At 47.2% G+C, this 27,500-nt stretch overlaps 1 protein-coding gene across 1 annotated transcript in view; it reads right to left on the reverse strand.

Moving 5' to 3' along the window:
* The window catches only part of asap1a (ArfGAP with SH3 domain, ankyrin repeat and PH domain 1a), an 87,061-nt gene that overhangs the window by 27,870 nt on the left and 31,691 nt on the right, over positions 1-27,500 (reverse strand). Inside the window, 11 exon segments of the mRNA XM_066680766.1 lie at positions 339-423; positions 5,962-6,031; positions 10,094-10,194; positions 11,080-11,166; positions 11,453-11,528; positions 11,689-11,774; positions 13,070-13,199; positions 13,453-13,502; positions 14,515-14,589; positions 15,230-15,375; positions 24,216-24,288. Of these exon segments, the coding sequence (XP_066536863.1) occupies positions 339-423; positions 5,962-6,031; positions 10,094-10,194; positions 11,080-11,166; positions 11,453-11,528; positions 11,689-11,774; positions 13,070-13,199; positions 13,453-13,502; positions 14,515-14,589; positions 15,230-15,375; positions 24,216-24,288 (979 nt within the window).

Below are 27,500 nucleotides of genomic sequence, written 5' to 3' on the forward strand. Positions count from 1 at the left end.
TCCACATCCCGTGGTTGTTTTCCTTTGAGTTTTATTTATTGTGCTCGTGAGGGTTTGTAATTCATAATTCATTTTCCAGTCTCTCTTCCTGCCTGAGAATTACAGCAGCTGTTTTTGTTATTGCGTTTTAAAGGGTCGGGTTCCCAGGCTGGGATTAGGTCTAGTCCTGGAATAAACTGACCACGTAAAGTGTGGAGCTCACTTCCCTGTCAGGGAAGGTGTACCTGTCCCGGTCTGGCTGCTCTGTACACTTACATCACATTTTAACACACACACACACATGCTCAGAGACCCACACAGAAACACACACACATCAGTGCGAGTGTGTGCACACTCACGGGAGATGAGGTCGAAGCACTTCTTGTCCTCTCCTGGTTTAACCTGGCAGGTGAGCAGGTTGAGCCGGACCGGCTGCCTGTTGGACTGAACCGTAACACACAGAGACTCAGTCAGATCAGGAAGACAGCAAAGTTACATCAGCTCTGTTTAGGAAATAAGCTTCGTCACACGCGGTTCTATGGGATACTTCTCATAGAAAGTAGACCCAGACTGGACAGGTGAGGGGCAGTAATGCAGAGCTTTAAACAAAGAGCGGCTGTCGAACACAGTCACAGTTACAACATCAATGAAGCATCAGGGGCACAGCATGTGTCATCGTCTTTAGCTTCGTGTGATAAAATCTAACTAATCTCCACGGCACCAGGGTTCATGGTTCTTTAGTTCATGGTTCTTTACCATGACCCTACTAACCTTTTGTATTTTTATTTGTTCCCTTTGTCTGGCTTTCTTTCTCCTGTCTCTCTCTCATGCTTTGAGATGTCCTGCTGCTCTCCAGGTTTTGCCCTGATCCAGCCCCTGTGTCCTGTACAAGATCCTGGCCTTGCTAAGACTCATACATCACTAATATCATCATCCTCACCATTTTCATTTCTGCTTCTCCATCATCACTAATATACTACATTTATATTACTATAACCCCTTCACTTTTACTTCTGTTCTCTGTTGTGTCTCCGGTGTCGACCCGAGGAGGATGGGTTCCCCGTATGAGTCTTGGTTCCTTCCAAGGTTTCTTCCTCGTGTGCTGAGGGAGTTTTTCCTTGCCACTGTTGCCCCTGGCTTGCTCATAGGAGGCTTGGACCCGGATCTCTGTAAAGCTGCTTTGTGACGACTTTTTGTTGTGAAAAGCGCTATATAAATAAAATTTGATTGATTGATTGATTGACCAGGGGTCAGTCTGTGAACGCTTGAGCTTTAAACACTGCAAAGGAAATGTAAACAGAAAACGAAAAAGAAGCCACATGAGACAGAGCTGTCCCTGGTGTAACTCAGTTAACTCAGTGTGTGAGTGACAGGGTGAGTGTGTGAAACTGTCCACAGGTGTGTGTGTGGGGGTGACTGGATGAGTGTGTGAGTGACTGGGTGAGTGTGTGAAACTGTCCACAGGTGAGAGTGTGTGAGTGACTGGGTGAGTGTGTGAAACTGTCCACAGGTGTGAGTGTGTGAGTGACTGGGTGAGTGTGTGAAACTGTCCACAGGTGTGTGTGTGGGGGTGACTGGATGAGTGTGTGAGTGACTGGGTGAGTGTGTGAAACTGTCCACAGGTGAGAGTGTGTGAGTGACTGGGTGAGTGTGTGAAACTGTCCACAGGTGTGAGTGTGTGAGTGACTGGGTGAGTGTGTGAAACTGTCCACAGGTGTGAGTGTGTGAGTGACAGGGTGAGTGTGTGAAACTGTCCACAGGTGTGAGTGTGAGTGACTGGGTGAGTGTGTGAAACTGTCCACAGGTGTGAGTGTGTGAGTGACAGGGTGAGTGTGTGAAACTGTCCACAGGTGTGAGTGTGTGAGTGACTGGGTGAGTGTGTGAAACTGTCCACAGGTGTGAGTGTGTGAGTGACAGGGTGAGTGTGTGAAACTGTCCACAGGTGTGAGTGTGTGAGTGACTGGGTGAGTGTGTGAAACTGTCCACAGGTGTGAGTGTGTGAGTGACTGGGTGAGTGTGTGAAACTGTCCACAGGTGAGAGTGTGTGAGTGACTGAGTGAGTGTGTGAAACTGTCCACAGGTGTGAGTGTGTGAGTGACTGGGTGAGTGTGTGAAACTGTCCACAGGTGTGTGTGTGTGGGGGTGAATGGATGAGTGTGTGAGTGACTGGGTGAGTGTGTGAAACTGTCCACAGGTGTGAGTGTGTGAGTGACTGGGTGAGTGTGTGAAACTGTCCACAGGTGTGAGTGTGTGAGTGACTGGGTGAGTGTGTGACACTGTCCACAGGTGTGAGTGTGTGTGACTGGATGAGTGTGTGAATGTGTGTGACTGGATGAGTGTGAAAGTGTTCACAGGTGTGAGTGTGTGTGTGACTGAATGAGTTTGTGAAAGTGTTCACAGGTGTGTGTGTGTGAGTGACTCGGTGAGAGTGTGAAAGTGTTCACAGGTGTGAGTGTGTGAGTGACTCGGTGAGAGTGTGAAAGTGTTCACAGGTGTGAGTGTGTGTGTGACTGAATGAGTTTGTGAAAGTGTTCACAGGTGTGTGTGTGTGAGTGACTCGGTGAGAGTGTGAAAGTGTTCACAGGTGTGAGTGTGTGAGTGACTCGGTGAGAGTGTGAAAGTGTTCACAGGTGTGAGTGTGTGATTGACTGGGTGAGTATGTGAGTGATTGGCTGAGTGTGTGAGAGATGCTCTGTCCAGGTTGTAATCTTTCATGCACCCAATGATTCCACGTAGGCTCCAGACCCACCATGGCTCATCGGGAGGAGTTTTTCCTTGCCACTGTTGCCCCTGGCTTGCTCATAGGAGGCTTGGACCCGGATCTCTGTAAAGCTGCTTTGTGACGACTTTTTGTTGTGAAAAGCGCTATATAAATAAAATTTGATTGATTGATTGATTGACCAGGGGTCAGTCTGTGAACGCTTGAGCTTTAAACACTGCAAAGGAAATGTAAACAGAAAACGAAAAAGAAGCCACATGAGACAGAGCTGTCCCTGGTGTAACTCAGTTAACTCAGTGTGTGAGTGACAGGGTGAGTGTGTGAAACTGTCCACAGGTGTGTGTGTGGGGGTGACTGGATGAGTGTGTGAGTGACTGGGTGAGTGTGTGAAACTGTCCACAGGTGAGAGTGTGTGAGTGACTGGGTGAGTGTGTGAAACTGTCCACAGGTGTGAGTGTGTGAGTGACTGGGTGAGTGTGTGAAACTGTCCACAGGTGTGTGTGTGGGGGTGACTGGATGAGTGTGTGAGTGACTGGGTGAGTGTGTGAAACTGTCCACAGGTGAGAGTGTGTGAGTGACTGGGTGAGTGTGTGAAACTGTCCACAGGTGTGAGTGTGTGAGTGACTGGGTGAGTGTGTGAAACTGTCCACAGGTGTGAGTGTGTGAGTGACAGGGTGAGTGTGTGAAACTGTCCACAGGTGTGAGTGTGAGTGACTGGGTGAGTGTGTGAAACTGTCCACAGGTGTGAGTGTGTGAGTGACAGGGTGAGTGTGTGAAACTGTCCACAGGTGTGAGTGTGTGAGTGACTGGGTGAGTGTGTGAAACTGTCCACAGGTGTGAGTGTGTGAGTGACAGGGTGAGTGTGTGAAACTGTCCACAGGTGTGAGTGTGTGAGTGACTGGGTGAGTGTGTGAAACTGTCCACAGGTGTGAGTGTGTGAGTGACTGGGTGAGTGTGTGAAACTGTCCACAGGTGAGAGTGTGTGAGTGACTGAGTGAGTGTGTGAAACTGTCCACAGGTGTGAGTGTGTGAGTGACTGGGTGAGTGTGTGAAACTGTCCACAGGTGTGTGTGTGTGGGGGTGAATGGATGAGTGTGTGAGTGACTGGGTGAGTGTGTGAAACTGTCCACAGGTGTGAGTGTGTGAGTGACAGGGTGAGTGTGTGAAACTGTCCACAGGTGTGAGTGTGTGAGTGACAGGGTGAGTGTGTGAAACTGTCCACAGGTGTGAGTGTGTGAGTGACTGGGTGAGTGTGTGAAACTGTCCACAGGTGTGTGTGTGTGGGGGTGACTGGATGAGTGTGTGAGTGACTGGGTGAGTGTGTGAAACTGTCCACAGGTGTGAGTGTGTGAGTGACTGGGTGAGTGTGTGAAACTGTCCACAGGTGAGAGTGTGTGAGTGACTGGGTGAGTGTGTGAAACTGTCCACAGGTGTGAGTGTGTGAGTGACTGGGTGAGTGTGTGAAACTGTCCACAGGTGTGAGTGTGTGAGTGACTGGGTGAGTGTGTGAAACTGTCCACAGGTGTGAGTGTGTGAGTGACTGGGTGAGTGTGTGACACTGTCCACAGGTGTGAGTGTGTGTGACTGGATGAGTGTGTGAATGTGTGTGACTGGATGAGTGTGAAAGTGTTCACAGGTGTGAGTGTGTGTGTGACTGAATGAGTTTGTGAAAGTGTTCACAGGTGTGAGTGTGTGAGTGACTGGGTGAGTGTGTGAAACTGTCCACAGGTGAGAGTGTGTGAGTGACTGAGTGAGTGTGTGAAACTGTCCACAGGTGTGAGTGTGTGAGTGACTGGGTGAGTGTGTGAAACTGTCCACAGGTGTGTGTGAGTGACAGGGTGAGTGTGTGAAACTGTCCACAGGTGTGTGTGTGTGAGTGACAGGGTGAGTGTGTGAAACTGTCCACAGGTGTGAGTGTGTGAGTGACTGGGTGAGTGTGTGAAACTGTCCACAGGTGTGTGTGTGTGGGGGTGACTGGATGAGTGTGTGAGTGACTGGGTGAGTGTGTGAAACTGTCCACAGGTGTGAGTGTGTGAGTGACTGGGTGAGTGTGTGAAACTGTCCACAGGTGAGAGTGTGTGAGTGACTGGGTGAATGTGTGAAACTGTCCACAGGTGTGAGTGTGTGAGTGACTGGGTGAGTGTGTGAAACTGTCCACAGGTGTGAGTGTGTGAGTGACTGGGTGAGTGTGTGAAACTGTCCACAGGTGTGAGTGTGTGAGTGACTGGGTGAGTGTGTGACACTGTCCACAGGTGTGAGTGTGTGTGACTGGATGAGTGTGTGAATGTGTGTGACTGGATGAGTGTGAAAGTGTTCACAGGTGTGAGTGTGTGTGTGACTGAATGAGTTTGTGAAAGTGTTCACAGGTGTGTGTGTGTGAGTGACTCGGTGAGAGTGTGAAAGTGTTCACAGGTGTGAGTGTGTGAGTGACTCGGTGAGAGTGTGAAAGTGTTCACAGGTGTGAGTGTGTGTGTGACTGAATGAGTTTGTGAAAGTGTTCACAGGTGTGTGTGTGTGAGTGACTCGGTGAGAGTGTGAAAGTGTTCACAGGTGTGAGTGTGTGAGTGACTCGGTGAGAGTGTGAAAGTGTTCACAGGTGTGAGTGTGTGATTGACTGGGTGAGTATGTGAGTGATTGGCTGAGTGTGTGAGAGATGCTCTGTCCAGGTTGTAATCTTTCATGCACCCAATGATTCCACGTAGGCTCCAGACCCACCATGGCTCATCGGGATGAAGCAGTTACAGAAGATGAATGAATGAATGACGCCAGTGTAGACAAAACAATAATAACGCTCAGAAACACACTTTTTAACTTAGCTCTTCTGTTCTCCACACTGACATGCAGGGTGTTGTTATGGTGTGACACACACACACACACACACACACACTGTCCAAAGCAGGCCTCATTACAGCAGCTTTTGTTGAGAGACAGTAAGAGACCCCCTGCTGCCACCCCACTCCAAATTATTACTACATGAGTCACCGCACAGTGAGGAGCAGGTTACTATGACAACCACAGACCACCCGCCTCCAATCCCACCAAGCCCCAGACAAACACATTTCCCCAACACCTGGAGAAAACGGACAGGATGAGGGCTGCAATGAGACGGCCGTTAGCAGATGTGCTATTCTTGTGAAGCGGTGCTGGACGTGTGCTACCTGTCCTACTTTGTCTGGCACTGAAACTTAAAAAAAGCTCCCGGCTCTCTCCTGGGGGGTGGGGGGGATCTCGCTGCTGGACTCAGAGAGGATCGCGCTACTCACTGTGGCATGAGAGATGGTCAGGATGCCGCCCTTCACCGAACACTTCCTTCTCTGCCACACCTTCCGCAGCCTGGAGGAAGGACAAGAAAACCACAGATGTCTCAGAGTCTAATGTCTTTTCTTCCGTAACTGGGCGAATCACGATAAAGACATTTACGGCATTTTGGCCGACGCTCTTATCCAGAGCGACTTACAGTTACTGGTATTACATGTACTGTTAGGAGTCTTGCCCAAGGACTTTTATTGGTGCAGCACAGACTGGTTGCCCAGAACGGGAATCGAACCCCGGTCGCTCACATGGGAGCCAATGGTCTAACGGCCAATGGTATTTCACAGAGAATTTTAGTTTAGCTTCATTATTAACTGCTGGAATTATATTACATTACAATTAAAATACATAACAGTGTTAAAGTCCTACTACAACTCTGTTAGGTTCGAGACAACTACACATAGCATCACTTTCATTAGAGACAAATGTGGAGCCCCTAAGATGACATGATGGTTGTTAATAATAACACAGGGCCACAAAATAATATATTGAGGGCAAAAAAACATTCGTTCATTATCTGTAACCCTTATCCAGTTCAGGGTCGCTGTGAATCCAGAGCCTACCTGGAATCATTGGGCGCAAGGTGGGAATACACCCTGGAGGGGGCGCCAGTCTTTCACGGGGAAACACAGACACACACACATTTGTAAAAAAATCATATATTAGGTATTAAAAACAATATATAATTTTGTGGCCTAAATATTTAATCTTGTGACCACAATATAGCCTTTTATTCTTTGGCCACAATACATTACTATATAGACAAAAATTATTTTGTGGCCGTGGGTTCGATTCCCGCTCCGGGTGACTGTCTGTGAGGAGTGTGGTGTGTTCTCTCTGTGTCTGCGTGGGTTTCCTCCGGGTGATTGTCTGTGAGGAGTGTGGTGTGTTCTCTCTGTGTCTGCGTGGGTTTCCTCCGGGTGATTGTCTGTGAGGAGTGTGGTGTGTTCTCTCTGTGTCTGCGTGGGTTTCCTCCGGGTGACTGTCTGTGAGGAGTGTGGTGTGTTCTCCCTGTGTCTGTGTGGGTTTCCTCCGGGTGACTGTCTGTGAGGAGTGTGGTGTGTTCTCCCTGTGTCTGTGTGGGTTTCCTCCGGGTGACTATCTGTGAGGAGTGTGCTGTGTTCTCCCTGTGTCTTTGTGGGTTTCCTCCGGGTGACTGTCTGTGAGGAGTGTGGTGTGTTCTCCCTGTGTCTGTGTGGGTTTCCTCCGGGTGACTGTCTGTGAGGAGTGTGGTGTGTTCTCCCTGTGTCTGTGTGGGTTTCCTCCGGGTGACTGTCTGTGAGGAGTGTGGTGTGTTCTCCCTGTGTCTGTGTGAGTTTCCTCCGGGTGACTGTCTGTGAGGAGTGTGGTGTGTTCTCCCTGTGTCTGTGTGGGTTTCCTCCGGGTGACTGTCTGTGAGGAGTGTGGTGTGTTCTCTCTGTGTCTGCGTGGGTTTCCTCCGGGTGATTGTCTGTGAGGAGTGTGGTGTGTTCTCTCTGTGTCTGCGTGGGTTTCCTCCGGGTGATTGTCTGTGAGGAGTGTGGTGTGTTCTCTCTGTGTCTGCGTGGGTTTCCTCCGGGTGACTGTCTGTGAGGAGTGTGGTGTGTTCTCCCTGTGTCTGTGTGGGTTTCCTCCGGGTGACTGTTTGTGAGGAGTGTGGTGTGTTCTCCCTGTGTCTGTGTGGGTTTCCTCCGGGTGACTATCTGTGAGGAGTGTGCTGTGTTCTCCCTGTGTCTTTGTGGGTTTCCTCCGGGTGACTGTCTGTGAGGAGTGTGGTGTGTTCTCCCTGTGTCTGTGTGGGTTTCCTCCGGGTGACTGTCTGTGAGGAGTGTGGTGTGTTCTCCCTGTGTCTGTGTGGGTTTCCTCCGGGTGACTGTCTGTGAGGAGTGTGGTGTGTTCTCCCTGTGTCTGTGTGAGTTTCCTCCGGGTGACTGTCTGTGAGGAGTGTGGTGTGTTCTCCCTGTGTCTGTGTGGGTTTCCTCCGGGTGACTGTCTGTGAGGAGTGTGGTGTGTTCTCCCTGTGTCTGTGTGGGTTTCCTCCGGGTGACTGTCTGTGAGGAGTGTGGTGTGTTCTCTCCGTGTCTGCGTGGGTTTCCTCCGGGTGACTGTCTGTGAGGAGTGTGGTGTGTTCTCTCTGTGTCTGCGTGGGTTTCCTCCGGGTGACTGTGAGGAGTGTGGTGTGTTCTCCCTGTGTCTGCGTGGGTTTCCTCCGGGTGACTGTCTGTGAGGAGTGTGCTGTGTTCTCCCTGTGTCTGTGTGGGTTTCCTCCGGATGACTGTCTGTGAGGAGTGTGGTATGTTCTCCCTGTGTCTGTGTGGGTTTCCTCCGGGTGACTGTCTGTGAGGAGTGTGGTGTGTTCTCTCTGTGTCTGCGTGGGTTTCCTCCGGGTGACTGTCTGTGAGGAGTGTGGTGTGTTCTCTCTGTGTCTGCGTGGGTTTCCTCCGGATGACTGTCTGTGAGGAGTGTGGTGTGTTCTCCCTGTGTCTGCGTGGGTTTCCTCCGGATGACTGTCTGTGAGGAGTGTGGTGTGTTCTCCCTGTGTCTGCGTGGGTTTCCTCCGGGTGACTGTCTGTGAGGAGTGTGGTGTGTTCTCCCTGTGTCTGCGTGGGTTTCCTCCGGGTGACTGTCTGTGAGGAGTGTGGTATGTTCTCCCTGTGTCTGTGTGGGTTTCCTCCGGGTGCTCCGTTTTTTCTCCCACAGTCCAAAAACACACGTTGGTAGGTGGATCGGCGACTCAAAAGTGACCGTAGGTGTGAGTGAATGTGTGAGTGTGTGTGTGTGTTGCCCTGTGAAGGACTGGCGCCCCTTCCAGGGTGTATTCCTGCCTTGCGCCCAATGATTCCAGGTAGTCTCTGGATCCACCGTGACCCTGAATATTATATTTTGTGACTTCAATATATTAACTTGTTGCCACAATATAGTTGTGGTCAGTATATTAGTTTGTGGCCTCAAAATATTTTATTACATTATCAAAACATAATCTTGTGGCCTCAGTAAGTTATTATTTTGTGTAAAATAATACATTGTGGCCACGCCTTATTAAAAACAACCACCATGACTCCTCAGGGGCTCCATAGAAAACCTTTCAGAAGAGTGATGGTGTCACTGAGTAAATGTAACGTTTAAAAGTAAAACAAAACAAATGGTGACCAGTCAATAGTTTATGTAGCGAGCTGAAACAAAGACACCCAGTGAAAAAGTTCAGACAGCATCAGAGGCACCTGTTTGTAATTATTCTAATACAGGAATGTGATAGTTAGCAACCACGAAGGTAAAATACAGAAAACAGCCGGCTAACACACACGCTATTATGGGCATTCCCTTAGTGTTGTTCTCTTTTATCCAGCAATCAACGAGACCCTTCCTCTCCTTTCAGTTTGTGTTGTTTACGGCAGAACACCAGAACCTGTTCTTGTTTACGGAACCCCATTTGTATGAGAAGGAGCTGTTCTGACATAAGGTTAAACGTGTGTTGCATCGCAGCTTTGTTCTCACTGGGAGAACAGCTGATATGGTGATCATTGGCCACAGTGTGACATGTAACAAACTTGTAAAACAACAGAAACCCCACAGCGTTAAATCCAGGCTTCACTAACACCTCTTAGACGACATGTAGAACAGCTTGCAACCATTTTTGCACCATCAACTTGTTTTGTCTCCTTCCTCAGCTTTTCTTTTTTTGCGTGCGCTGCTTCCTTCTGTCCATCAGCCTTAGAGTTATCTATAATTCAAGACCTGAGCATGAAACTGTATCGAACACGATACTGATGTGAGAGAAATGCACTGCAGTATTGACGATGAAAAATAAAAAAGGAGGTGTGGCTCTGTCAAACTTCTGAAGGTCAACGAAATTGTGTGTGAACTGCTCCTGGGGCTTCCCTTTGTTTAATTCATATTTACAGCACTGTATTTATTTCAGTGAGGAGTGAGAGGTGGTTTCCTACCCTCCTCCAAAAGTTACATAGTGCGGTTTCTGCAGTGCTGAGCCCAGAGTAGCATATGTCAGAGGATTAATTCTCTCTGATACACCTCGGTGACTCATCACAACGTAGCGTTCCTTTAAAGGCTGTGTGAATCGACTCCAGGGACAGCGGTCAGACTCACCCGTCACTTTTCTTCATCAGATAGCCCTTCTTCTCACTGCCAAACTCCTTGTTTCCCTGAAGCTGGTGCATACTGTAACCGCTCTGCTTGCTCTGGGAGTCCTACACACACAAACAGCACATCATTCATTAACACTTCACACCCACTATATACAGAAACATGAGAAAGCAGACTTTTAAATCACTGCGTGCAAAGAAAAAAAACACTTTCGAAATAGAAATGCACTGATGGAAAGTAGATTAAATTATTCATAAAATCTCGTCATGCTCTGAAACCAAAGGGAAATAAGCAGCAAGGCAATGGAACGACATCATCACTAATATCCACTTACTCTCCGTGACTTCAGTCAGAAAGCAGTGAAACGAGAGAGAGAAGAAGAGTCAGGAATGAAAGAGCAGTACCACAACCGTTCAAACACAATCCAAATAAGAGTAGGCCATACGTTCAGTTCAGTTAGGGGCTGTCTGGGTGTTGAAACACTGTACTATTTCATATAATCGAGAGTACGAACATCTGGTTGGCGGGGGACGTTAACTCCAAACATATATCACTTCAAACACTTGGCTCCAGGAAAGAGTTCTGCTGTTTAAGCCTGACATCCCGAGTTCCCTTCTCTCAGGAGACACGTAAACCTGTGTACAAACACATTCCCGACCGGTCTGGTAGTCTATTAGATTGTAAATGTCATGGTTTGGAAAGTTAGACCCGGTTCTGTCTAATTAAATGTTAATGCTGATGACAGCACATACCCCCCTCACTTCATTACACGCTAAAACAACTCCCTGATGTACATGAAGAACGCCTCAAAGACCGTGAAAGCTTAGGAGAGGCGGTGTGTGTATGTGTGTTTGGCGGGGGAGGTTCTCCTCTGATAATTTCAGGTCTGATGACCAGTTAATTGCAACATAAGTTTAAAAAAAAGCAGGTTTGCATTTAAAGTGGACCTACAACTGACCCCTGAGGAACCTCACCAATAGAGCACCTACCTCCTTCTGGTCCAGCTGTAAGGAGGACTTGATGAGGTCTCTGAGAGCAGTGAGTTGCTTTTTCTCCTCATCCTGGGTTTGTTTTATCTGAAAATAAACAAATAAAAATGATTTTGCTACGTTACAATACGACATGACCTACATACGAGTGAAGCATCAAAAGAAACTAGCTCTGGATGCTTTTCCCTACATCTTTTCCACACATCGTTTTCAATTAGAGCCATGAAAGACCTTCGTGCCACCACACTAGACTCTTTACGGCTAATTCTCTAAGGCAAAGCTGAATAATGCAAGCCCAAGGAAAACCATAGCAGAGCCTCAGCCTTGAGCCGGAGGTAATAAAGTAATACGGCACAGCAGAGGGTTTACTCACATTATAGAGATCAGCTGCTAACTTCTCAATGTACTGCTTCATCTTGTCAGCAGTTTTCAAGCCATCCTGGAAAAAGCTTAGAGGAGAAATATGACATTAGGGCGACATTAATGGCAGGTTTTTTATGGCTTTAGTCATAGATCTCAGAACTATAAAGAGATGCAGGAGCTGACAACCGTCCACAGGTTCCCTGTATGTTTCTGTCATTAGACCGAATGCACTTCAGGTTTACTTACTTGCACTGTGCATGGTAATACTTAATGAGGTTCTGGAGAAGATCCACACCCTTCTTGGTCTTAATCTCATTCACTTTGATCAGGTACTGTTCAGGACAACAAGGAAACACAGAATTAATTGAGGCCTTGACTCTCAAACTCCTTTTGAGGACAGTACACACTTAGGCAGAGCTGGGCCACTGTGCACAAAGGTCATTCAATTTATTTGATGTAAATTAATAAATGTAGCCTGAAGTAGATGACATTACAGAAAATGAATAAACAAATAAATAAATGGTTCTTATTCCTCTTTGATATTTATTTGAATAGAGTCCTCAGCCTTATCTGCCGTCAGCAGTGAAATCAGTTCATTCTCACACTGTTAGCACGCCGGCTAGTCTCAGACCCGGGTTAACAAATGGCGCTTTTCCACTGCATGGTACCTACACTACTCTACTGAGCTTCTTTGCTTTTCCTTTTTGCAAATTTGGTCCTTGGCACCTTGTGGTTCCAAGCAAGCCGTGCAGGGCCTAAACTGTGATGTGTAAACCTAACAGAGAACTGATTGGTCAGAGACGATCGTCTTGTTATGTGACTCAACGCAGACGACCAGCACCAACTCTCCAGCTGCAGCAGAGATCACGTTTGTTTTTATCCGACTCACGACGGCAGCTCGTAAAATTACGTCGTGGTCTTTTGAAGAGGTTCAAACGCTCCTTGGATCGGTGGCCGACGAAAGAATCCAGCGAGAGCTGGACGCTGCAACAAGGAAGGAACAACTGATGACGGAGCTGTGTTCAGTCCCAAACAACGACAACATGCTAATACTAATACACAATGAGTAAACAACGCTTAACGTTACCGCCGCTGTTGTTGTGATTTCCAAAGCCCACGGTTCCCATGAGAGATGGGGTTTTTGGACATCATCAGCTACATTTCTCATGAAGTGGGGCAGAGTAGAGTCGATTACGATAGGTATCATGCAGTGGAAAAGGCCATCACTCTGTGCTAATAACATGAGAGTAAGTTGCAAATTAGCAAACACACACTAACACATCTTCTGCTGCCCATGAGGCTTTACCTGAACAGAGCTGTAGCATCGCGGATTATTTAAAAGAGATGTATTAAGAAGGAATCACTTGTTCAGAGTTTGTGCACAAACATTTGAGTATCCAGAGCCTACCAACACACAAACTGTGGCACAAGACCTCCCAGGCAGGTTTGTGTAGGATAAAACAAGCCCATTCTGATTCAGCTCCACTTCCTATGTCAAGATCAGGCTCATTACAAAAACACCTAACACTGTGGAACAAGTATAATTACATCACAGTGGCATATTTTGTCTATGTTGTGAAGCCTGGACACACACACACACACACATCTGCCTCCCACATGCACTCACCTCACACATCTGCAGCTGAAAGATCCTGCGTTCTTTCTCCATTTCCTCTGCGATCTCTGCTCCCGTGATTTCTGTGCGGATCATACCGTGCTGCTTTGCGTGCTCCCGCTTCTCTTTCTCAATTTTTGTACTGACACACACACACACACACAGGGAAAAACAAAGCCATCAGGGATCAGCGGCCTCACTTACTTTGTGTGGTCGCCTCATAATCTCATATAAAACACTTATTGATTTCATTCAGTCCCCTAACTCCACTTTATAACGTTCCATTATTGTGGACTATGGTTAACGCCCACAAGACACACACCACAGCCGCAAACAGCCTTTACACACACGGCTGAGGGTTACCAAGCAGGTACAGGACCCAGAACGTTACTCACAACTTTGCCTCGTAGTCCTTCCAGGCCTTGTCGAAGGGTTTTTTGAGATCCTGAGGAGAGGCACAGACAGCAGAATCGAGGTTATAAATTAATCACACAACTCCACACAAACGTCCATATTTTATTTGCTATTTTTTGACTACGATCTGAGAGCTGTTCAACAACCAAAGGAAAGACAGATGTGCTTTGATGCTACAGCAGACAAACAAGGAGATGCTGGCGAAACATTTCCCTGAAAGCCAGCGAAGGAGAGGGAATTAGTAAATGTGCTGGTTAATGGTTTATGAGGCAAGAGCGCAGCGAGGGGGGGAGGCATTTTAGCCCGATCTGATAGAGTCCCACAGGGACCGTACTTATACCCTTCAGCTGCTTTTGCCTCTGAGAGCAGTTTCATGTGGTTTTCTGCTGAGTCAGAGAGGGACAGGGTGGGAGGGGGAGGTTAGAGAGAGAGAGAGAGAGAGAGAGAGACAATGAAAGAGAGAGAAAGGAAGAATGAAAGGCAGAGGGAGGAGGCTGGGAGGTATTATACACTCTGTCTAGTGGGCAAAACAAGGCCCATCAGAGATTCGGCTGATGCTGCAGCCTGCTTTGGCATGGCTCAGTGTAAAGTGGACATCCCGCAGCCTCTTCAGAGGAGTGTCAGTCTCACCGCCACTTATCGGGGACAGTAATCATATAATAGCTGCGTGTTCATCGTCGCACTGATGGCCACGACTGAGCCATCAGCAAGAGGCTGACACCAGCAGCCTCCATGACGCCGTCACTCTAAACACAACCGCCCACACGGGCCTTTAACCTCCGTCTACGCTTTACACTGAATAAAAGGCCATTACACACTAACAAACACCTACACACGCTCTTCACTGGCAGCCGAACTACAGCTATTCGTTTTGCACGGTGCTTTTAAAAGGACAGCGATGTACAGCGCTCTCTAATTTAGCTCAAAGGCAGATTTACAGTGGATCTCTGACTGGCCAAACACTCTCAAAGCGAGAGTAAATCAGCCTGATCTTTACAGTGGCTCTCCCTTCCAATTAGGAGCAGCGGAGCACTGAATCTCACCCCTTTCACTCCTTTCAGGTCGCCTTTCAGCAGAGAGTCCAGGGTGAAGATCACATTGTGGCTGAGACTCTGGAGCTGCAGAACAGAAAAGAGGAATCAGCTGTTACACAGATATTAAACAAATAAAGGTTCTTCTTCTACTGTGGGGAAGCACAGGAACTCAGAAAATAGAGAGGTCGAGCTCGTGTGGTGAGGGAAAGCTCCAACCTGGCCGAACAGGGAGGCCTTGCCCTTAAGCGAGGGAATGCCTGTGTCTGGACAAACACTTGTATCAACACACCAAAGGTGGGGAAACTCAAGTTGATAGTTGTCTGTCAGGACTGTGTTCAGGTTCCAAAGGGTGAGGCCTTCCCTCGCTCAAGGGCAAGGCCATCCTGTCCCTCCATGCTGGCGATTCCTCTAACCAGGAGAGTCCCAGTTCCTTCAGGTACACTGTTTCTAATCTGTGATCTCTTCACTTGGCTTGAAAATATTGGAAAAAAAAACCTACACCGAATACTTCTTTTGGGAATCACCTTCAAAATCACTTCTTTAAATTAAATCTGTGCACACATAGATTTCAGCAAGCCTTTTAAAATCTCATTTAATTAATTAATCAATCAATCAATTTAAGTCTAGTAGCAGTAACTGAGCATCTACGAAGGGGTGAAAAATGTAACCCAAGGATGAGCATGAGCCATTTATGTTTTTTTTCTGCGCCTCATACTCCTCTTACCAGGTTTTTGAGGAGAGCTGCCAGCTCTTTGACCAGACTGGAGAACTTGATGAAGGCGGCCCCCAGGTCGGAGCTCTCTCGGCTCATGAAGTTACTGCCAAACTTGTCCAGCGCCTGGCCGTAATTCTCCTCATTCTGCACATGCTCTGTGAGGGTCAGAGGAAGAGAAATGGAATGGTGTTAGCACTGCGTACCATGAGCATGCACTTGGCTTGTGAACCAATCCACTCCTATCACCGAGTACAGGGCTTGGGGATTAGCGTCATGCCGCAATGCATCATGGGACTGTCGGACCGTAGCCCAGGGGTTGGCTCTGTGTTTTGTTATTTAGATCATTAACAGTGTGGAACTAATACGGCTGTTACAGTGCACTCTGCTCAAGATTTGATTCAATTTCATTAACTGATTTTATATTTCGACTTCTTATTTCTGAAGCACAAAAAATGCAAAATACTTTTACAAATGTACAAAATACATTTCTTGTATCAAACTGTGAATTTAGTCCATAATTCATTCATTCATTCATTCATTCATTATCTGTAACCCTTATTCAGTTCAGGGTCACGGTGGGTCCAGAGCCTACCTGGAATCATTGGGCGCAAGGCGGGAATACACCCTGGAGGGGGCGCCAGTCCTTCTCAGGGCAACACACACACACTCACACCTATGGACACTTTGAGTCATCAATCCACCTACCAATGTGTGTTTTTGGACTGTGGGAGGAAACCGGAGCACCCGGAGGAAACCCACGCAGACACAGGGAGAACACACCACACTCCTCACAGACATTCACCCGGAGCGGGACTCGAACCCACAACCTCCAGGCCCCTGGAGCTGTGTGACTGCGCCGCTACCAGAAACATAAACCTGGTAACTAAATATGTGTTGAGATTGTTGAGAGAGGAATATAAAGAAAAAGATATAAATGTTTCAGGCTGTGAATCAGAGCTTCTTCGGTTTGGGAAATTTTGTGGCATCCAAAACATCGCCCCCACCTCTGATTTAAAACACGACGATGCATCCTCAGTCCCCAGTTACACACGTATTTCACTCATCTATTTGCATATCCCCATGGTTAGTGTTCTCATCCAGGCATGTTGAGCTGTGAATTGACGTTATGTTGGTAGCAGTTTTAAAAAGAAGCTGTGGGTGGCTAAAGCCAACATTGTGTAATTGCAGTAAACCTGGGTGGAACTAGCAGTGACTAATGGGTGGGATAAATGTATATATTAACTATTAGCTATGATCAGAATTATCTCCCACAGGAAAAACAGGTGAAATCTCACAGTGTTTGGGATGTTTTTCTCTCTGACACAGTAATAAAATAATGACCCACGCCTAGTGTTTAAAACACAAACCAATTTAACTCCAGCACTGTTCTGTTTGTACAGACTCTCATTGTGTTACCCTTTTCCTCCAAGCTCCAAACAGCAAGGGCAAGCTCCAGCCCCCTCAGCCCCACTGAGACCCCGGCAGCATGGAGGCACCCTGAGAGCGAGAGGAACATGAGGCTGGACACAAATCCAGATCTTGCCTAATCACAGCGTTACTCAGGGGCAGGGGCAGAACTCCGGAGGGCATTCCAGGATTCCTGTCTAATCCCTGGAAGGGGGACGGCTTCCTGCGCGAGTGTCAGCCCACAGGAAGTCCATTAAACCGGCAAAGCCCGACACATTAAAGCCTGTGCTGACGCTGACGTTCGGCTGCAGGCCGTGAGGTGGGGGTGGGGGAATTAAAGGCACAGGGGCTGTTTGAAGTCTCTCTCACAGCGAGGGTGGAGGAGCGGGGAGATATTAAAGTGACAAACAGTCAAATAGATAATATATTTAAAAAAGAAGGTACATCTTTTAGACAAAATACAATTCAAAGAGTATCACATTTTTATGCTGCGTTTATGGTCTGGACTCAATTGCTATGTAAATAGTTTGTGACCTGATACATAAAATGTGCATTAAAAGCACTGAACACACAAAAACATTTATCTTTTATCTGTGAAGCTGTGAATATAACATACACATCCATTCACTCTGTGGAGGCTTACCGTGACCTTTTCCTTAAGTGCTATTTGTTTAACCACAACCCAATTTTAAACCTGTCTTCACCTTAAAATGTAATGATTTACAGTCCCCACAAGGAAGACAAACAACAGGATTTGGTCCACATAACGCAATATATATTTCTGGCACACACACAGAGTGGTGGGCAGCCAACCCCAGCGTCTGTGAAGCAGTTAGGGGTGAGTTGCTTCACTCAAGGGCACTACAGTCGTGAATGTCTCAGGAGCAGAAAGCACTGTTGTTTTCACTCCCCCAACTACATTTTTCTGCCAGTCTAGGATCATTTTCACATGTGAACTGTGGAGAATCTACACAAACCCAAGAGTATTAGGACCGGCGATGTCCCGGAGTAGTCCATTCAGACATACAGAGCACAACAATTTTCCTTGTGCTACAGGCGTGAGGCGGCGCCTGTGCAGCGTATGCAGGAGAATCTCCGGAGCATTAGGGTACACGCACTGACTCAGATTTTACCCCGAGTCTCTACTAGGGGGTACAACCGACCCGACCTAGGATACAGGTTCCAGGCCAGCCACTAATGGTGCTTTTCCACCGCATCAACTCGGCTCGGCATGGCTCGGAACGCTTAAAGCTTGTCACTTTTCCACTAGCACAGCTCCCCTGCAAAATGGTGCTGGTGACGTTGCAAAACACTGTCGCTAACAGGAATTGCTGGCTTTGAAAACCACAACAACTACAATAAATTTAGGCGCTGTTTACTCATCGCATATTCACGTTATTGTGGTTTTATGGTCTGACGGCTCCGCGCCCCAGTTATTACTTTTTGCGCTTTCAAAGGAGATTTTCGTTGACTCAAGGAGCATTTAAATTCTTCAAAATGTCTCGAGGTAAAGTTACGATAAAAATAAACGTGAAAGCTGTTGTAACTTAAGAGATTTAACAAGCGGCGATTTGTGCTGAATTTTAATGAGCTCTGCATTTCGTGGTGATTGACAAGTCTCTCTGGCCAATCAGTGCTCACCATTTGGTAGCTACTCAGCACGGTTGGAACCAGGCGCGAGCAGGGACTGAAAAAGTACCTGGTTCCAGGTACCACGTACTAGGTATGTCCAGTGGAAAAACAATTCCAAGCAGTGGAAAGGCATCGAAATATGGCCAGTCGGGTATATTCCTGGTATGCAGTTGCAGCTGTAGTCTCATACCAGCCGGCCATTTTAAAATCCCAGCCTGGAACCTGAATCCAACGTCCAGATTTGGAGACTTCTGCCCTAGGCCCAGAAACACTGATCATCTCATCAATAAAACATACCCTCCACAGCATGTCTTCCACTGCTAGCTCCGGTATTAAAACTAGAATTCACTCATCTGATGGGACAGCATTTGTAGCTCTAAGCTTCTTGTTCGACTCTAGCTCCCAGCTGCTAACAGAGTTCATCGATTTTGGTTATGATTAACATTTTTTTACGCATTAAGACGGTTCCCCTTTTGTATTGCATCTAAAACTGGTGTCCTCAGTGAACCTCTCAGTGGAGATCTGTAATTAAACCCAACTCTTTCCAGGCCCCAGACTCTATCGATGAGCCGACAAACACCTGTGCATATTCGCACGTCCCTGAGAAACAGCACAAAAACTCAAGACAAGATGGTGCGCTGGAAGTGAGGCTGGAAGGGAGTTGTCTGAGGAAACATGTGAGTTTGCAGCAGGACAGATGTTGGAGGACTCTGTCTGTGGAATGCCAGGCTCATCTGGGAGTGATCCTCGCTGCTCGGTGTGAGCCCAGCCCTTGGCAAAACCACATGATTAGGTCATTCGTCTTGTGCAGGAGGAGAAGGAGGAGGAAGCAGACCCCTAAACCCGGAGCCCGTCGTCTCCTCAGAGCGACCAGCAGGGGGCTGGTTCTCACAGCTGCTGAAGGACTGGGTGGAAACCTCTTAAGGACGTCACTTCCAATGAAAATAAAAAATAAAGGATGAGACCCACACACAGCAACGAGATCCCAAACACATCTTAACTGTCTCCGGCTTGTCTCCTGAGAGAAAGAGTCCCCTGTGTCTCCTCTTGAGTCTGAATGGTCTCAGTGATGTCTCACAGTGGGAGTGTAAAGAAACGTGTCATGCTCCGTTTATCAAACTTGACTTGACTAAGTGTCCATTTGAAACCGAATCTCTGTACAGTTCCTAATCACAAACACTGTGGGTGTGTGACCAGCTCACACAGCGTCGCTAACCTCCAGAGCAGCACGTGTGGTCACCTTAAAAGACCGCCACACACAGAGGAAGACTCCCGCCAAGTGACACTAGGTCTCGTTATCTGGAGCTGATGTGAGAGCCCCGCTTGAAGATCTCATTAATCAGGAGAGTGGCAGCAGACGCAGATGCAATCCAGAGATTACAGTGTTTACAAGCAGCTTCTTTCTTAGCATTTCCTCCGGCGCCACAGTCGCCCTTCACTGCTGCAGAGTGTGTGTGAGCGATGGATGGCCAGAACTCCGCACTCGAAACACCATGACTTCATCCGACAGTGCTACGGGAACATAAATAAAGTCATTAGCTGAAATGGAGAGTGTCGGGAGTCGTTTGCTGACTCTGAATGCGGCTCCACAGGGTCAAAAGCTAACGGCCCTCTGAGGAACCCTGAGGTCAGTGAAGGGGCAGCTCGTAAATCAGAAACCGAGCAGTGAAGGGTTGGGAGAGGCCCGGCATGCTGCAGGCCACAGGAACCACACTGCAGACGTGACACTGGATGACCCTAAAGTGACTGCGTTTACGTGCGCTTAATAATAAGCTCCTAATCGGATTTCTGCAGTTATCTGATTACTCAACTGGTCATGTAAACAGCAGACTCTGAGTTCTCAGATCGGTGTAAGGTCTAGAATCAGAAATCCTTTAAGAGAGTTGGATTTTAGCTCTGTAATCTGATTTCTCAGTGTGTGTTTACCCATTCCCCAGATTTATTTCGGATTTCTCCGTCTGCGCATGCAGGCAAACGTAATTGGACGAAGTGTAGAGCCGTCTGACATTCTCTAACCATTCTGTGTCTGAAAATTCACTGAGCACCACTCGCTCTTCACCAGTCCTCGCCTGTAACAGAGGGACACACACTGCGTCTAAGAACAGACGCCCGTTTAAAAAAGGCTCGCCGCCATCTCAGCAGCAGATGAGCAGCACTGAGTAACACTAGAAATCTTTAGAAAATAGGATCAATGTTTTAAAAAAAAAAGCTGCAGGAGGACGTTGATCTCACACGGTTTGTGTGATTATTATCGACTCTTTTAAATAAGAAATCAGATTACTGTCGGACTCTTTCCAATTGTCTGAGTTCCCGAGTGCATGAAACGTGTTGATCAGATTACACACGGAATGAGATCAGACACAAGCTCAGAGGTGAATGAAAACGGTTGAACAAGGAACAGAGAAAGGTGAAAGCAAACCAAAGATTTAAAAAATGCAGGTCTTTCTCCTCTTTGTAAATGCTCCCACCTCAGTATCGATTTTCCCTGACCGTGATTTACTCTTAAACAAACCACGATGAAGTCGTTGAATCTTCCCGATTAAAAGGAACCCCAGCTGGTAACTCATAAAGGCTTTAATATGATGGAACTACTCTAAATTACTGAGACGTCTTGGAAATAAAAACACAAAAGCGAATCTAATTTTTGGGTAAAACCCAACTTCACGTAGGTCACCACTGTTGTTGGCGCACACACTTCTTCCCAGTGGACAATTACACACACTTTTCTCTCCGGAACATAGAGAACCACGGCTCAGGCTTTTCGGTTTGAGCGAGGACGCAGCGTTTCTGAAATCCCTGACGACGACACACAGCAGAGGAGCTGAAATGATGACGAACAGACGCCCGTGGAGTCGAGAGTGGGGTTTGGGTTGTTGCGGAAACTCCTACAAACTCTTGGACTGTCCGGAGTTCATCCGCAGCTGGTGATTCACTGGATGTACTTTCACTTTCAGGGTCTGTTTATGAGACGGAGACGTCCACAGCGGCCCCTGCTGCACGTCGGAGCTTCCCCTAGTCGTTTTTAGAAAGGACGATTTATGAAAACGATGGATATTTTTTTTTTTTTTCAAAAACACTGTGAAGCATCTGTCGCCAAAATACTGTGAAGTCAAAGCTGTTCTCCAGTGATGTGCTAGAGATGTTCTTCATAATGCCCTTTACTCTAAGACTGCTGGGTCCACTGCTGAAAAACAAGCCCAGAGCAATGCTTTCACACCCCCAAGGGGATGGTGTTCTTGGGGTTGAATGTTCACCAAAAAAAAGCAACATTTTTGTCTCATCCAACTACGTTTTTCTTTTGGTCCAAAGCCGAAGCGAGTTTAAATGCTGTGTCATGGACAGCTGGTCTGCTTTTGCGTGAGACCAGCCCTGTGTCTGATGGGAGTGTCTGCTTTGAGAGGTAGGAACCAGAACTGTTCAGATTCATCAGCACGGCGTTGGTGGTGATCTTTGGGTCCTTCATGGCCTCTCACACTACCATTCATGTGAGGTTCTACAGTGTGAAACCCGGTATTATCATTGATCCTGTGAACACAGGCACTTCGAAACACTTGGACACGTCTGTACAGTTCTTTCCATTTTGTCAGACACAATAATGTGGACTCGGCTCGACTCGTGATTTTAGACACGATTTTGGACTTGGGAATTGATTAGAATCGACTAGAACAAGGTAGATGTTCCAGGACAGTTCAGAGGGGTATAGAGGCAGCTCAAGTTTCGAAGCCTGTAAATCGTTCGCCGTTGTTAGGATCAATGTAAAAAACACCGTTAAATATTTACGATTTGTCTTTAACATCTTTACAACTAAGTCTTACCCTGTTTTGTCACTTGTTTACATCATTTCCAGCCAGAAGAGAACCACTGGTCAAATAAAATTAACTATAAACCAAGGGTATGGTTAATTCTGGGCTAAGTGTGTACGGCAAATCAGTGCCAACTCTGAGTCCTTCTTTGAAATATCTGACTTCTTTTAACGCTATCTGCTGTCTGCTAAAGCTAACTCTGATCAGTTTATTTACTGAAGCTCCAAGACACATCCAGAGTGAGTCGAATGAGGCCATCTGCAGCCGTTGCTTCCATTCTTCCCAATGCTTCTTAAGGTAACGTTATCCTCTGAGGTCATTCTGGACCACTTAAAAATATATGAATCATTCCTCGACTCCAGTTCAGCAGTTGGGTCGGTTTAACCCAGAGTCAAACGGGTCCCACTCGTGCCTCGCTGAGGTCTGGTCTATATGCTGCACACACAGGAAAACACAATGCCAAGACCACAGAGGCCTCTAGAGTCTCACTGAGGGCTCTGTGGTAGAAGGAAGTCTAAAATAAGTCAGCTCCAGAAGTATTTAGACAGCGACACGAGTTTCGCAATTAAGCCTTTTTAGGTCACCACAGTGAATCCGAAAGAAAGAAATCAAGAGGAGAATGAAGTGTAGACTTTCCGCTTTATTTCAAGGAGATGGTTCTGGAAAACAGTTCTTAAGAAAGATGAAACCAAATTAACGGCGAGAGAACGTTACAGAGAAGGAAGGAAGGAAAGGACTCGTGATCTGAAGCTACCACGTTGTTTACTGACGATGTTACTGCTGTACTTTCTTCTCAGATTCAGTCAAATACCGCAGAACTGATGGGGCCACGCTTCAAAGACGGAAAATGACGTAAAATGTACCACAAAAGCAAAACCCAAGAGCTTTTTGAGGCAAGGAAATGGGATATTCTTCAAAGGCAGAGTCAGTCACCTGACCTCGACCCACCAGAGCATGCTCTTCACTCACAGAAGACAACACTGACTGTAAACAGTGAGCAGCAGCTGAATGAGTCGTGGCGGAGCCTCTCAGGAGAGAAAGATGTCTTCTGTTAGTGTGCAGGGGTTCCAGACTGCAGAACCACACCTGTACACTTTCCTGGTTTTAAAGGAACTGCGGTGGTGAACAGAGGATGAATTATGAAAATGGAGTCAGAGTCCAAATATATCTGGAACCAGCTGTGTAACTGTCTGTAATATTTTTAACACCTGTGGTCAAACGATGTTTTCTATAAACGTCACAAACAACACACTCCTACACCTTTTATAAATATTTATCTACAAATAGATTTGAAAGCATTTTTGTGTAAAGTAATTTAAATTCAAAATTAAAACATTCTCCTGCCCTTTTGTCATTTTATTTATGATAATTGTTGCTTTCTATTAAAAATGACAGTCACCATTTTATTAAACAAAAAGTTACCTAAACTGAGTATGTTAAAAAAGTATTTTGAAAGGTTCCAGAGCCAATCCAGAATCATTGAGTGCCAGTGTGGGGGCGCCAGTCCTTCACAGGGCAACGCACACACACTCACACATTCACTCTCAAACTTTTGAGTCGCCAATCCACCCACCAACATGTGTTTTTGGAGCGTGGGAGGAAACCAGAGCACCCGGAACAAACCCACACAGACACAGAGAGAACACACCACACTCCTCACAGACAGTCACCCGGAACAAACCCACACAGACACAGAGAGAACACACCACATTCCTCACAGACAGTCACCCGGAACAAACCCACACAGACACAGAGAGAACACACCACACTCCTCACAGACAGTCACCCGGAGGAAACCCACGCAGACACAGAGAGAACACACCACACTCCTCACAGACAGTCACCCGGAGGAAACCCACGCAGACACAGGGAGAACACACCACACTCCTCACAGACCCGGAGTGGGACTCGAACCCACAACCTCCAGGTCCCTGGAGCTGTGTGCTGCACCACCATGCCGCTCAAACATGAAACACATATATAAACATTTCCCAGTATGTTAAACTGTGAGTGCTATCATCACATTCATTAAACGACCTAATCAGCCCCTGTATACCAAACTGACAAACAAGACACTACCAGACACACTCTGGAAAGCCCCAAACATCTGGTGGGCAGCGAGTACGCTGAGAAACTTAATTTCCTGCTCTTACCTTGCCCCGAGTTGTAGATAGCTTTGACAGACTTCTTCACCTTCTGCAGAGCGGTCCGGTCCTGGTCCAGGGCCTGGAGAGAACAGAGAGGACGAGGGGAAGGTTAAAAGACGTACAATAATATAGAGGTTTGTTTCCAGAGAGAGAGAGAAAACACAGGCAGATCTCTCTGATGTAACCATGGGTTTTGACTAAACACAGCGGACCACACCTTACGAGGTGCCAGGGAAGCACGAGGGATTCCTTCTCTCGCCGTAACCATGGCAACACCGCAACGGCACGGGCGACTGCCTCGGCTGGCCCTGGACACTTACTCCAGATGGGTCAAAGACAGAGAGATAGAAGGAAATAATGTGTGTGTGGCTTTCTCTATTACCAACATTTTCCATCAGACCTCCGGCGCTGAGAAGCCTGGCAAAGCAAAAAAAATAAAAAATCTCCAACCACAGCTCTTACAGATTAGGTTTCAATACAGAATTCTGCTCAGATCGGAACTGGCTTTCTTGAGGGTTCACATTCAGAAATGTAAGTGAGCTGTATCTGTCTGTAATGAGAGGACGAATCTGTCCCTGAAATGGCACACATGTGCACAATGATGCGTTGTGTGGCTCCGTCCCAAATGGGTCCCTAAGCCCTGTTTAGTGCACAATGTAAGTTCTTAAATAACAGCTTCTACACCCCACAACTGCAGCATGTGTCCAACACAGATCCATTTATATTCAGCTCTCAAGTGCAGGGCTCCTTTCTGCCGTTCAGAGCATTATTTTGGTGCAGAAGCTGCAGTGCACAATGAAGGAAGCATGGAGCTGTTTGAGACACAGCCTACAGTCACAGCCAGTGCTGGCTGAAGACTACAGCACTACCCGCCACTAAGGGCACAGAGCATACACACGTTAACCAGAGCTTCATGGAGGTGTAACACTTAAAACGTGAACTGTACCTTCGTCACTCTTCGTTGTAAGCAGGCTGTTGTATTGTATTAGGCTTTGTTCAGGACTTTTATTTTGAAAAAGCTGATTTAGGGTGCAGTGGGGTGGAGCGCTGCATTTATCACAAGCCACATTTATCCCTCAAATGAATCTGAATCTCAAAAACGAAAACCAAATACCTTCCCTAATGAACAAATATCAGGCCCATAGACGACTCGGCCAAATCTGTATCACAATATACTTCTCAATTTGGGTGAATATGATATAATGCCAACACTGATACGATCAATAAAAAGCCTCAGAAAAGCTGCAAAGAACAAACAACAAGAAACATGGCATCACCGTCGAACAAAAACCACTTGGCTTTGTAAATATAGATATCCATCCATCCATTATCCACCGCTTATCTGGGTCCGGGTCGCGGCGGAAGCAGTCGGAGCAAAGAAACCCAGACCTCTCTCTCCCCAGCCACTGCCTCCAGCTCCTCCGGGGGTATACCGAGGCATTCCCAGGCCAGTCGAGACAGCATGTTCTTGGTCTGCCCCGGGGCCTCCTCCCCGTGGAACACCTCACCGGGAAGGAGTCCGAACCAGACGCCCGAACCACTTCAACTGGCTCCTCTCGACGTGGAGGAGCAGCGGCTCCACTCTGAGTCTCTCCCAGATGTCCGAGCTCCTAACTCTGTCTCTAAGGGAGAGTCCAGACGCCCTACGGAGAAAACTCATTTCAGCCGCTCGTACCCGCGATCTCGTTCTTTCAGTCACTACCCAAAGCTCGTGACCATAGGTGAGGGTCGGGACGTAGATCGAACGGTAAATCGAGAGCTTTGCTTTTCTGCTCAGCTCTCTCTTCACCACAACGGACCGGTACAGAGCCCGCATTACTGCTGACGCTGCACCGATCCGCCTGTCAATCTCCCGCTCCATCTTTCCCTCGTGAACAAGACCCCGAGGTATTTAAACTCCTCCACTTGAGGCAGGATCTCACTTCCAACCTGGAGTGAGCACTCCACCCTTTTCCGACTGAGTACCATGGACTCGGTTGCAAACTGGGTTTTGAAACTGTGTATGAAAACATCACTGTTACTGTAGGAAGTTATATTTGGATATTTATTGATACTGAATTATTGTCCAGCCCTAACTGAGGTACACTGTTGCTCACACTAGCACTAACCCATTCAGGCTCTTATACAGTGAACTGAGACCGACTACATGCTGTAGATACGGAGCTGTGAAACATCCTGTGGACACCATTGGAATAACAATGAAGGGTGTTAGTATCCGAATAATCACAAAATACTGGATCTAACCAAAACCCAAAAACCTACTAACGCCTAAGACAGAGCTGAGTGTGCGACTCTCCCCACTCCACACTGAACCTTGGTTGGTGACATCGAATCATCAGGGTCTACTCTGCGAACCAGGGTTGGAACGATGACATGTGGCTGCCTAGCAACAGTGGCACACACTGCTTAAGGAGGGACTCCCACACACAGCTCCTTTCACTCCCTGAGATTCAGCCTCTACGAGAAACTGAACGTCAAAGACGTGTGAGATGTTTTAGATCACCTGACCTAACCTTTTTAATCTCAGACATTCTGATCTAGACGTTTATGATGGAGATTAGTGACAGATATAAACAAATACGATGCCAACGTGCGACCTGATCACTGCACATCTCCACAGAGGGGACATGTCCTCCCTCTTTTCAACAAGTGAGAACAGTTCTGAGTCTTAATGGAACGTCTCTGAGCTGCTTTATTCAAAACACCACAAGGATCAAACCCCGCAGCTGCATTCTCCCCCTGTCTAAACAGCCCTGTTCAAAACGGCCGCTTCCTTTTATATAAATATCTACATTTATTCATGTTGTTCTTAAATTTCAGAAATGTCTCAAACAGAGGTGGGGGGGCGGGGTCCGATCTGTACTGACTCAGTGTGTCCAAACCTCTGACTGCTACGGTGCAGCGAAATAAAGCCGAGGCGGGCCTGTGTGTTCAAGAACAGGCCACTGAAGGGCAAAGCCGGGTCCGTCCAACAAAATCCCGCCGCAGTATTTTGACGCATTACAACACACAGACAAATCCCTTTCACTCCGACAAGCTGATTTAATGGAGCTCGCCCTCTCAGACTTGCACCGGCACAGCTATGGGACCACGGGAACAAGAGGATTTTCAGGAAGAACACTCACTAATGGGGAAATCAAAATTCAGAGAGATAAACAGTGTACTAATGGTAATATACAGTCGTAGTATACAGTGATCAGGGGTCTCTGCATTGAGGGATATTTGACCACTGCCAGCAGCAACAGCACCTGAACAGGTTTGGGCCAGCACTTGGATGGGAGAACTCCTCTT

The sequence above is a fragment of the Hoplias malabaricus genome, chromosome 9 (genome assembly GCF_029633855.1).
Source record: "Hoplias malabaricus isolate fHopMal1 chromosome 9, fHopMal1.hap1, whole genome shotgun sequence".
Lineage (NCBI taxonomy): Eukaryota > Metazoa > Chordata > Actinopteri > Characiformes > Erythrinidae > Hoplias > Hoplias malabaricus.